This window comes from Artemia sp. Qi Xiang Cuo, chromosome 18 (genome assembly GCF_049724085.1).
Source record: "Artemia sp. Qi Xiang Cuo chromosome 18, ASM4972408v1, whole genome shotgun sequence".
NCBI classification, from domain to species: Eukaryota; Metazoa; Arthropoda; class Branchiopoda; order Anostraca; family Artemiidae; genus Artemia; species Artemia sp. Qi Xiang Cuo.
Window position 1 is genome coordinate 55,602,944 of NC_142811.1, and position 13,116 is coordinate 55,616,059.

Below are 13,116 nucleotides of genomic sequence, written 5' to 3' on the forward strand. Positions count from 1 at the left end.
TTTAAATTATTTGAAAAAAATTACGTTTTCTAAAGAGTTAAAGAGGCTGAGTTACAAGGTCGACCCTTAAAACACCCTGTCGAGAAAGAAAAGAATAATACACACTCATCTAACAGTTAGTCAAGCAATAATAAGTAATAAACTGTACAAAAACGTGCAGAAATTATTTGAAAAAAACCTCACCGCCTCGCTCTTTACGCTAAAGTTTGACTGTCTCACAACTCTTATTTTAAACAATAAAAACTTTAGTGTAAAGAGCGAGGCGTTGAGGAGGGCACAGCCCCTATCATATACGGACTAATGTTTGTTAGTTTTAAGTTTTAATGTCGCTCCTTATTTTCAGTTAAGAAACTTTTTTTTAATTTAAAGGCTGCGAAAGCGGCGGGTCAAAACTTTACCTTCTAATCCCTGTACGTTTTAAGGTTCGAACTTGTGACTCAGCCTCTTTAACTCTTTAGAAAACGTAGTTTTTTTCAAATAATCTAATTGTTTAAAACATGTGCTTAAAAACACGCTTAGTAGCAGTAGTAGTAGCAATATCTATGCACACATAGTACCATATGGTTAATTCACTGTTCCCCACTCTATGTATCCTGAAAGTTCCAATTTAATAGCCACACAATATGCATTATTGATAAAAACATATTTACAATCTAAACTAGACATAGTAGATTTAGATTTTGTTCAAACAACCCCCAAAAATTTCATATTAATACTCTTTATCTGCTTTGGAAAAAAACACGGTCTTTACTTGGTTTGAAAGGGGTAGTCTAACTCATTCATGTCATCTCCTGAAAATAGCTTATTTTCAATGTGTATAAACCAACCTAACCTAACCTCACATCCGTTAATGCAAGTCTGTTATTTTCAAGATTTTCCGGAACATACGATAAAACGGGGACCGTTAAGTCTCGCATCTCTTATCAAATGCCCCATGACAACAATATTACGCAAATTAGAATTCATATGTGTAAATGATAAAATGTACAATCTCTGTCCTTCAAATTGGCTTGGGAGAAAGAATCATTATCGGAAAATAAAATTTAAAAACATACATTTCGATCTGCTGCTTGCTTGTTAAGGACTGAAGGAGGCTCATTCTTGCCTTGCATGGAGGACGCTGGTCTTGAAGGCCCCACGAGCGCTTGATAGGGGGTGGACGGAGCAGCAACGTCACAGCCATGTATATGCGGGGTGCATTGAGCTGAAGGTCTTGGCCAAAAGCCATATTGGACAACTGATGCCCTCACAGGTGTTTTAACAGTGGTTCTCGCCCTCTTGTCGGGTGGGGGACATTGCTCATAATTGTCCTTAAAAAGAAATTAAATTATAGTTTTTCATTTAGAGAAAAAACCGAGGATGGTGGTAAATTATCAAATTTAGATAGCTCCGTAGGCTACAAACCCATAACATAACTTTCGAAATGTTATAATCTCAAGAAACACGGGGTATTTAGATATATGCTTTAAAATAGATAAAAAAGATCGTTAACAAAGCTTACAGGCCTAAAATTTGTGATCATAGGTAAAAATGCTAGCCAATTTACAAATTAAATGGACTCATCCCCTCTCCCCTAAATTAAAGACCTTTCTTTCTAGCCTAATACTATCAAAGTTAAAAACCAAAGTTTTTATGCTCCCCTCCCCTGAGAATATAAAAGAAACTTTATCGAAAGAAAGGTAGAAAAAAGAATAATGACTCTCTTTTCCCACAAGCTCTTTTAAAAGTACCTAAAAAATATGCACTCTAAAGGGCTGTTAGTATCACCCCTCCCCTTTTACATAATTTCCATTTTATAAAAGTATGTCTTTTTAAGTATTAATTTTGCAAATAATTCGCCCCTTTTTCTGACCGTCTAGAATTACGCAAAGCCTGTAGCCTTGACCATTTCCTTGTCTAGCTACCACCCTTGCTTTTGTTAATTTCCAAACCTGACATGTGCGAAGGTTGTTTACGAAATCACCCCTCTTGCTGGAGATTACAGCCCTAATCACACACAGTTTTTGTTAAATCGGAAGTGTGAAGATTCTGATGGTTTTAAACGTATGTGAAAATGACACTTTTTGAGTAATAACTTCAATTGAAAGAATTAATTGGTGACGAATGGTGGGAGGAGGGAGGAGGGGTTACATAGTGGAAAAAAGAGTACATTTTGAAACAAAGTTGAAAGATTTTTTTGTGGGAGGAGGGTATACCCTGAATTTGAATATATTGGCGGGGGGGGGGACAACAAAAAATGATTTAATTTGGAAAAACCAAAGAAAATTTACTAAACAGAACTCACATTATATATTTATGTAGCTAACACCTCTAAATCCACAGTATTCGATGTCTGTTCCATTGTGTCGTAAAATGATATGTTACTTTAACCACAAAGCATGTTCATTATAAACAAAATCTCAAGGTTGAATTGCGATGTAAGAAAAACCTTACGTAAATCCATTGACCTAGAATAAGACACGTGATCCTGTCCCGTTAGACACGCTCTTATCTGGCAATGATGCAAGCTTCTGTCTGTATTCAATAGACATTGAAACACCAAACCACATAACCACCAACAAATAGAACAGAACTAAGAAACTAAATCAAACCACATAACCATCAACAAAACACAGACTTTACATAACAACACCATAAACAAATATAAACATCAAATATATCTATAAAGTAGTGTGGTCCTCTTTATACAAGGGTTCTTGCTCTCTGATTTGCTTAAAAATTTCACTTCATACATGGACGATAAGTTTCGTCCCAAGTTTTTACCAAGGACATTAAATCTCGTTCAGGCTTTTACCAAGGACATTAAATCTCTTCAATGCCCATATATGGATGTAGTTTTTGCGTCAATAGATGCATTTCTACTGTCATTAGGTTTATACAGCCTGTGATTACACATATAAGTTCACGTTTATTGTTGATCAGGCTCTCCTTAAGCTCCTCAAGGAGGGAGGGAAGGGATATTTCTAAATGTAAATTACAAACTAAATTTTGACAAAAATTTGAATTTTGATTATACTTAATGTCCTAAAAAAAATCATAATGTAGCTAGTTTTTTTTCTGTCGAAATTAGCGCCATTTTCCACTCTTTTGGTTTACCCATACTTTTTGAGTCAAACAGCATTTTCGTGATTTAGATTTCAATAAAACAGCATACTTTGCAACCAAAAATAAAAATTTACAATCCAGTTTGACAGTGAAAAAGACCTTTACTCCGATTTTCTTACCATTCGCTTTGCGAAATTTGCCCAGTATTCATAAACAACATCGATTCTTATTCATATTAAATAAAAAAAACTATTTTTTTTTACTCAAAGTAAGGAGCGACATTAAAACTTAAAACGAACAGAAATTATTCCGTATATGAAAGGGGCTGTCCCTTCCTCAACGCCTCACTCTTTACGCTAAAGTTTTTTATTGTTTTAAAAAATAAAGTTGCGAGACAGAGTCAAACTTTAGCGTAAAGAGCGAGGCGTTAAGGAGGGGACAGCCCTTTTCATATACGGAATTATTTGAAAAAAACTACATTTTCTAAAGAGTTAAAGAGGCTGAGTCACAAGTTCGAACCTTAAAACGTACAGGGATTAGAAGGTACAGTTGGGGGGCTGCCGCCCCCAAACCCCCGCTTTCGCAGCCTTTAAATAAAAAACAAATTTTTTAAACTGAAAGTAAGGAGCGACATTAAAACTTAAAACGAACAGAAATTATTCCGTATATGAAAGGGGCTGTGCCCTCCTCAACGCCTCGCTCTTTACGCTAAAGTTTTTATTGTTAAAAAAAGAGTTGTGAGAGAGTCGAACTTTAGCGTAAAGAGCGAGGCGTTGAGGAGGGCACAGCCCCTTTCATATACTGAATAATTTCTGTTCGTTTTAAGTTTTAATGTCGCTCCTTACTTTCAGTTTAAGTTTTTTTATTTATTTAAAGGATGCGAAAGCGGGGGGTTTGGGGGCGGCCGCCCCCCATCTGTACCTCCTAATCCCTGTACGTTTTAAGGTTCGAACTTGTGACTCAGCCTCTTTAACTCTTTAAAAAACGTAGTTTTTTTCAAATAATTTCTGCACGTTTTTGTACAGTTTATTACTTATTATTGCTGGACTAACTGTTAGATGATTGTGTATTATTCTTTTCTTTCTCGACAGGGTGTTTTAGGGGTCGACCTTGTAACCCAGTCTCTTTAACTCTTTAAAAAATGTGGTTTTTTTTCAAACAATATAAAAAAGAAACTGAATTTCTTTTTTAAACTTTAAATTCAGTATATAGAAAATTTACTCTGACGAGGAATCGAACCTGGGTTTTCCGCCTGACAGTCAGGAGTATCGACCGCTGTACTAAAGAGACACAATTGTATTGTTTTTTAGTAAGTGGAATCTATTTTTGACGCAAGCAAATCCCCACAAAACTTGATATTTTGTTTTTGGAAAACAGGGAAAGAGTGATCAGATTGAGCTGAATTTTCGAGGATGAGCTCCCAGGCCCCAGGAAAGCTTATCCTCTAAATTTCAGCCCGATCAAACAACGTTTAAGGGGGCTGTGGTGGGAAAATTTAACATGGGCTCTTATAGGAAAACGAGGTTTTTCATAAATGTAAATTCGGGGGATAATTTTTTCGGTCTGAAAATATCAAAAGGCCCTAACAGGTCGAATTCTGCTTCGAATGAGTCCTCATTCACCTGGATCAGTTGCCAACTGTGGCCTGTAGGCGTGGCTAACAAGAACAACAATTTTTTGAACTTTAAGTTTTTATATTTGTTTTTTGGAAAACAGGGAAGGAGTGCTCAGATTAAGCTGAAGTTTTGAGGATAAGCTTCCAAGTCCTAGGAAAGCTTAACCTCTAAATTTTAGCCTAATCGGACGACGTTAAAGGGGGGCTATGGTCGGAGGATTGAAATTTCCGGCCCACTTTTACCCATGAAGATAAAGTCGGAAGGAGTGAAACTTTGCAGGTTTCTTAGTTTCTTAGTGCACGGAAATCGCTTAACATTGTGGTGGGTCGCCTCTTTATAGAGGCACAAGTGTGCCTCCTTGATAATTTCTGTTCGTTGTAAGTTTTAATGTCACTCCCTACTTTCAGTTAAAAATCTCGTTTTTTTTTAGTTAATTTCTGAATTTTTTGGAATTGATGCAGCTTTGATTTTGGCTCACTGTACATGAATAATTAAAAAGAAATTCCCATATTAATTTTCCGTTTTTTGGCTAATTGGCTTTATAAAAATATTGTTCTGACGTAACTTACGAAATAACTTACGTAACGAATTTCTATATTCGTATTTTTTATTACGTATATTAGGGAGTTCACTCCCTAGTCAATACCTCGCTCTTTATGCTAAAGTTCAAATTTTGTTCGAATCACAAACCCCTGAATCACAAAGGCCGGTTAATTAGAATAGATAGCTCTTTTGAAAGTACTAAAAAGCTTTAGCGTAGAGCGAGGTATTGACTAGGGGGTGAACCCTCTCATACGTAATAATTTCTGTTCGTTTTAAGTTTCAATGTTGCTCCTTATTTTCAGTAGAAAAAGAACCTTCTTTTTATTTAATTTTTGATCGTTTTTCAAATAATGCTGGGAAATCTGGCGCCCCCTTCATGGAAATGTCCCTTCCCCCAAGGAAATATCCTCCATGGAAAGATCCCCCCGTAACCCCTACTCCGACCCCGCCCCCCACTAGAAAAAGATTCCCCCTGAAAGAAGATCCTCCCCCTGAAAGAAGCTGATCAAACGCTTTTGGAAATTACATTAGAAGTGGGAAAATGAAGATATCACCTTTAGACCTGAGAGTGATGATATTAAAGAATCATCATCACTGTTACACCTAAAGATCGCATCTGACATTTTCAAGCTTCTGAAATAACTGCAAAACCCATTTGCTGAGCTGAATTCAAATGGAGGATCAGTAGCAAAATTCAGCCCCAATTCAAACCTCCTCATCTACATTACTCTGTTAATCCTATGTCTAATAACAGCTGAACCATCGGTTTTGGCAGAACCATAGGTCCTGAACCACAGGACCTTTATGCGTAACAGTAATGATATTAAATAGCAATGAAGACCACCTGCTTTCCCTCATAAGCACAAACAACAGGTGGAACAATCGAGATTTAAGACAGTGGAACTCTAACCTCAAATGAATATTTCGAACCTATATCGAAGGGCCGTCCTCAGCAAAATACAAGTGAATATTTAAGAAAAACTTACATTAAAATACAACTTTTAAAATTAAAAATGATTTAACAAATTATATTACAAAACCAGTGTACTGTGATAGATACAGTCAACCTGTTACTAAGAGACCTTTGAGGTTAACTGCCAAAAGGTCAAGAATAGCGTTGAAAGCATATTCTTAATTCTTTTTATTTCAGTTGAATGAATTGCCTCGTTTCACCTCACTTTCTCTATCAGTCCTGGTTGAAATTCGTTGAGGTGAGGATGCTGGGACTTTTTTAAAAATATCTTTTTTTAGTTTTAAAGGTTATATTTTAATTTTAGTTTTGTTATATATAGTCATTTGTGTTTTGCTGAGGACAACCCTTGGATATAAGGTAGAAATATTCATTTGATTTTAGAGTTCCTCTGGAGATAGAGTTCTTAGGGTTCTTAGAGATACAAAAAAAGGGATTAATTTTTTGGGATTGGGATTGGGCTTTGGGATTAGAGTTCTTAGGAGATACAAAAAAAAAATACCCTTTGTTCTACCTGTTGTTTGTGTTTATAGTGACAATATTTCTCCGATCTAGAATTTTTAAAAGCCCAAATATCTTTTAATGTTCTCTTGTATTTTAAGTCTTCCAGGTGGTGAGCGGGGGATGATTAACTCCCCTTTTAGCTGTATCTTGTGGAAACTTTAGGCAATGCTTATTTTGAGTGTATTAGAACCCCCCCCCCATTTTTGAGACTTTTCTCCCATTAATGATACACTTAAAAATACAAGTTTAAATTTTGTATTTTAACAAATAAATAAATGTAAAAAACACACTTTCGTGTTGAAAAAAAAACCTTTGAGGGTTTGCGGTCGTTTGAAAGTCGAAATACCTACTTACATAATAAATCACATACTTAAATAAATCTAAACAAAAAATAATAATAACAAATCCAGTCTCCATTACTCATCAATACTCACCACCTTCATTTTGACTACACATGCAAAGAGTCAGAAAAAGATGCGAATTTCAAGTACAAACCTTCGAAGTTTTGAATCCTGTAAACCACGAAACACCACACTTTGTGAGAAAACATTGTTACTCTTAGAGCTAGGACATAGCGTAGTCCAAACATCTTCATCGCTTTTACCCAATAGTTCCAGGACACATTCGTTTTCATTCATAACAAAAGGGAACTGTACATCCAAAGTAGATAGCTTCCTATCTGATTGGCCTAATAAATTTGAAAGCTCCTCCCACCGCATATGGTTGTTTTTAAGGCGGCAGGGCAAAGTAAGAGTGTCTAATGCGCTAGCTATAATCGCACTTGTATGGTAGTCACAGGAGTCAATATAGTTTACATAACTCACGCTTTTTCCAGTGCTAAGTCTATAGCTTTTTGCTAATGTCAAAGGCGTAAAAAAAGTATGTTCGAAGCATGAATTAAAACTCAGAGCAATATTGATAAGACGGATTTTTGCTTTCTCTTGTGTATCAGAAGAAAAACGGCTAGGCATTACTGGAAAGGCGTGGGTAGTCTTTTTTCCATATTCTTCATGGATAAGTTCTAAGGTTTTCTCTGCTACACCACTAAAACCATCATGGGCGTCAAAAAGAAGTTGAAAACCCTGGAATAAAAGAGGCTGATGATTGAACAGCTGACCATAATTGACAATCAAACTTCCTTTGTATAATAGATTTTTAACAGGTGATTAAATTGACATATTTTGACTAAATATTTGGAATTGATAAACCCTAAATTCTGAAACCCTCGAAACCTAATCCTCAAACACGCCAGTCCTCAAAACACCAACATCCATACTGTAGGCTTAATTCAGCTTTATTCTTCCAGAAAAAGGAGGCTAGATACACTTCATAGCATTCACGACCTTAACAGGTGATTAAATTGACATATTTTGACTAAATATTTGGAATTGATAAACCCTCAATTCTGAAACCCTCGAAACCTAATTCTCAAACACGTCAGTCCTCAAAACACCAACATCCATATTGTATGCTTAATTCAGCTTTATTCTTCCAGAAAAAGGAGGCTAGATACACTTCATAGCATTCACGACCTTAACAGGTGATTAAATTGACATAGTTTGACTAAATATTTGGAATTGATAAGCCCTCAATTCTGAAACCCTCGAAATCTAATCCTCAAACACGTCAGTCCTCAAAACACCAACATCCATATTGTATGCTTAATTCAGCTTTATTCTTCCAGAAAAAGGAGGCTAGATACACTTCATAACATTCACGACCTGAACAGGTGAGTAAATTGACATATTTTGACTAAATATTTGGAATTGATAAGCCCTCAATTCTGAAACCCTCGAAATCTAATCCTCAAACACGTCAGTCCTCAAAACACCAACATCCATATTGTATGCTTAATTCAGCTTTATTCTTCCAGAAAAAGGAGGCTAGATACACTTCATAACATTCACGACCTTAACAGGTGATTAAATTGACATATTTTGACTAAATATTTGGAATTGATAAACCCTCAATTCTGAAACCCTCGAAATCTAATCCTCAAACACGTCAGTCCTCAAAACACCAACATCCATATTGTATGCTTAATTCAGCTTTATTCTTCCAGAAAAAGGAGGCTAGATACACTTCATACCATTCACGACCTTAACAGGTGAATAAATTGACATATTTTGACTAAATATTTGGAATTGATAAACCCTCAATTCTGAAACCCTCGAAATCTAATCCTCAAACACGTCAGTCCTCAAAACACCAACATCCATATTGTATGCTTAATTCAGCTTTATTCTTCCAGAAAAAGGAGGCTAGATACACTTCATATCATTCACGACCTTAACAGGTGATTAAATTGACATATTTTGACTAAATATTTGGAATTGATAAACCCTCAATTCTGAAACCCTCGAAACCTAATCCTCAAACACGTCAGTCCTCAAAACACCAACATCCATATTGTATGCTTAATTCAGCTTTATTCTTCCAGAAAAAGGAGGCTAGATACACTTCATAACATTCACGACCTTAACAGGTGATTAAATTGACATATTTTGACTAAATATTTGGAATTGATAAACCCTCAATTCTGAAACCCTCGAAATCTAATCCTCAAACACGTCAGTCCTCAAAACACCAACATCCATATTGTATGCTTAATTCAGCTTTATTCTTCCAGAAAAAGGAGGCTAGATACACTTCATAGCATTCACGACCTAAACAGGTGAATAAATTGACATATTTTGACTAAATATTTGGAATTGATAATCCCTCAATTCTGAAACCCTCGAAATCTAATCCTCAAACACGTCAGTCCTCAAAACACCAACATCCATATTGTATGCTTAATTCAGCTGTATTCTTCCAGAAAAAGGAGGCTAGATACACTTCATAGCATTCACGACCTTAACAGGTGATTAAATTGACATATTTTGACTAAATATTTGGAATTGATAAACCCTCAATTCTGAAACCCTCGAAACCTAATCCTCAAACATGTCAGTCCTCAAAACACCAACATCCATATTGTATGCTTAATTCAGCTTTATTCTTCCAGAAAAAGGAGGCTAGATACACTTCATAGCATTCACGACCTTAACAGGTGATTAAATTGACATATTTTGACTAAATATTTGGAATTGATAAACCCTCAATTCTGAAACCCTCGAAATCTAATCCTCAAACACGTCAGTCCTCAAAACACCAACATCCATATTGTATGCTTAATTCAGCTTTATTCTTCCAGAAAAAGGAGGCTAGATACACTTCGTAGTATTCACGACCTTACCAGGTGATTAAATTGACATATGTTGACTAAATATTTGGGATTGATAAACCCTCAATTCTGAAACCCTTGAAACCTAATCCTCAAACACGTCAGTCCTCAAAACACCAACATCCATATTGCATGCTTAATTCAGCTTTATTCTTCCAGATAAAGGAGGCAGAATACACTTCCTAGTTTCCCTTCACGACCGTCCATTTTTATCTGAATTACACCACATGGAGAGTACCGAAGTTCGAGTAAAATGACTATTTTTTTAGGCTTATGGCACCCCTTCCTCCACAGTAGAATTCAGAGAACTCTCCAGTATTATTTGTGCAAAAATGCGCAATATTGTATAACAGGAAGTATAGCTGTATATTGTTCGTTTATTTTGTATTAATTAAAAAAAAACTTTCCGAAAAATAAGTTTTTCAAAGAAAAGTAAAGGCCATTTTAAACTTAAGCTCAGGAGATACAAATACCTGTTAAAATTCCAACTCAAAACAACCAAAGCTTACTATTAAATAATAAATGTAGCCCAAAACAGGCTGAAATTAAATAAACAATCCTAGTGAAAATATACAACAAATAATAATATTAATGAATAAATACATCTTAAAGCGAATAATGCTTAAACTAAATATGAACATCAAGCTTAAAACGAAAAGAAATATTTTGCCATTAGAGTATAAATGAAAGTTAAAAAGGAACAGAAATTAAATAAAAAATAAATGCGAACAAACATACAATATATATTAATGTAAATGAATAAATAAATCTTAAAACGACTGAAAGTTGAATTGAATGTGCAAATCAAGTTTGAATCGAACAAAAATAACTACAAACAAGAGTTTGGGTATCGTCTCACTGCAGGAGCCTAAAACCTACAGCGTCATTGGCGCTTTACTGAAAACAATTCTTTGAAATATTTTCACTTTTGTAACTTTAAGAAATCAAAAATTAATTAAAATTTTAGGGAATAAATATCAGCATATGTATATTAAATTGACAATGCACATTTTTTTTCAGTAAACTCATTTTAATTTTTTTTCAGTAAAGTACAAATTATATTCTGGCTTTTAGAAAGCATAGGGGTTTTGAACCGTACTCACATTAATTTATGCTCGTTTTGAGTTTGACTCTAATATTTATTTTAATTTTTGTTCGTTTTTTGGGTTTCATTTATTTATTGATACCGATTTGGGGGTAGTTGTATGCTTGGTAGATTATATGATAGTCCGGACGCCAGGTGTTGAAAATGTGAACCATACCACGACGGAATGGGGCTGCTGCAAGAATTAGCCTACCCTCCACCCCCTAAATTCACCATTCGGATTCAAATATACCAAAAGCACGTGCTTACAGTTGGTGAGATACTCCAGAACTTAACATCTCATAACATTTGGATGGTTTATGAATGAAAATGTATGGTCCAATAGGTTTGAGGAGCAGTTTTCCGGTCCTACAGACGTGTCTGGAAGCCACTTAATGTTCACACTGAAATCGATTCCGATCAGTTACAAAAAATGACTGTGCTAAAAAAAATGGCAAAATAGTATGAGTTGTCAAAACTCTTGGAAATTATAAACAAAATCAAATTGAATATTCGAAATATAATGATATTAATTGTTGAAAGATCCATCAGTTCAAGATTTTTTTTCACTTTAATTTTTATTTTCATTTTCAATGCTGTAAGAACTGGAAAATAATAAATTTGTTAAATACCAGTAATTCGTTTTCAGTGAAGCACCAATGACGCAGAAGGCTTTATGTTTTTACAGTTAAAGAAGGGGGCAGTATCCAAATTTTGCTTGTAGTGAAACTATATTTGTCTTGACCAATCTTGAAAAGAACTAATAAATTAAGATGAATATTTGACGCATAATGATATTAATTGCTAAAAGCTCATCAGTTCAAACTTTTACTGTAATTTTAGTATTTATTTTCGATATTAAGTACAAAGGAAAATATTTGTAATATAATTCGTTTTCAGTAAAGCGCCAATGACGCAGTAGGTTTTAGGCTCCTGCAGTGAGACGATACCCAAACTCTTATTTGTAGTTATTTTTATTCGATTCAAACTTGATTTGCATATTGAATTTAAGTTTCACTCGTTTTAAGATTTATTTATTCATTAACATTAATATATAATGTATGTTTGTTCGTATTGATTGTTTATTTAATTTCTGTTCGTTTTAAGTTTCATTTATACTTTAATAGCAAAATATTTGTTTTTGTTTTAAGCTTGATTTTCATATTCAATCTAAGCATTACTCGCTTTAAGATGTATTTATTCATTAATATTATTATTTGTTGTATGTTTTTACTAGGATTGTTTATTTAATTTCAGTCTGTTTTGGGCTTCATTTATTATTTAATAGTAATCTTTGGTTGTTTTGAGTTGAAATTTTAAAATGTATTTGTATCTCCTGAGCTTAAGTTTAAAATGGCCTTTACTTTTCTTTGAAAAACTTATTTTCCGGAGTTTTTTTTTTAATTAATTTTTGTTCGTTTTTTATCGCAAAATGTTTCAAGTTTTTATGGCATGGGGGGGGGGGGTGCTTACTGTCCGATTATTCTTGACTTTAAAAAACGGATCTAGAATTTTCAATTTAAATCGAATGATGCTTTTTTCAAAGTCTATACGATTACCTCTTTGATAAAAACCTTACATATGAACAATAGACAGCTTGCACAACTTGTGGACAGCGATTGACAACAATGAATGGGTTGAAAAAATAGCTCCAATAAAGGGGTTTAGACCATTTCACTTGCTGACACAAAGGGATCACGACTGTTTGGAATTGACCTTAATAGGAATTTGTGCGCCAAAGCAATTTCGCATCTATCACAGAGTATGTATTTTAACCTTATAATTGGATAATTATAATAGATTTCCTTTGTGTTCTTCCCATACAAAACCCCTTCCCATAAGTTATAAACCCCCCTTAACATGTTATGCCCCAGGGTATAACTCACAACGCCTACCCCTGGGCCCTGGTGGGCTGTGTCGACACCGGAGTTTTTTGTTATCAGAACTTTGAACTATTTTAACAAAATGTCTATCTCAAAATTTTTACCTGATGCATTTAGGGCGTGGAGGAGGGAGAGGGGCTATTTGCCCTTAAATCTCTTTTGACTCTTAAAAAGTCAACAAGAACTTTCAATTTTCAATCAAATGAGCCCTCTCTAAAGTTTATACGAGCATCCCTTCCATAAGA

At 34.7% G+C, this 13,116-nt stretch overlaps 1 protein-coding gene across 4 annotated transcripts in view; it reads right to left on the bottom strand.

Moving 5' to 3' along the window:
* LOC148941667 (protein misato homolog 1-like) overlaps positions 1-13,116 on the bottom strand; it is a 179,924-nt gene that overhangs the window by 31,821 nt on the left and 134,987 nt on the right. For all 4 annotated transcript variants that reach the window (XM_089104394.1, XM_089104395.1, XM_089104396.1 and 1 more), the window contains one exon: positions 7,174-7,760. In XM_089104394.1, coding sequence (XP_088960520.1) covers positions 7,174-7,760 — 587 coding nt within the window. The remainder of the gene's footprint in view (positions 1-7,173; positions 7,761-13,116) is intronic.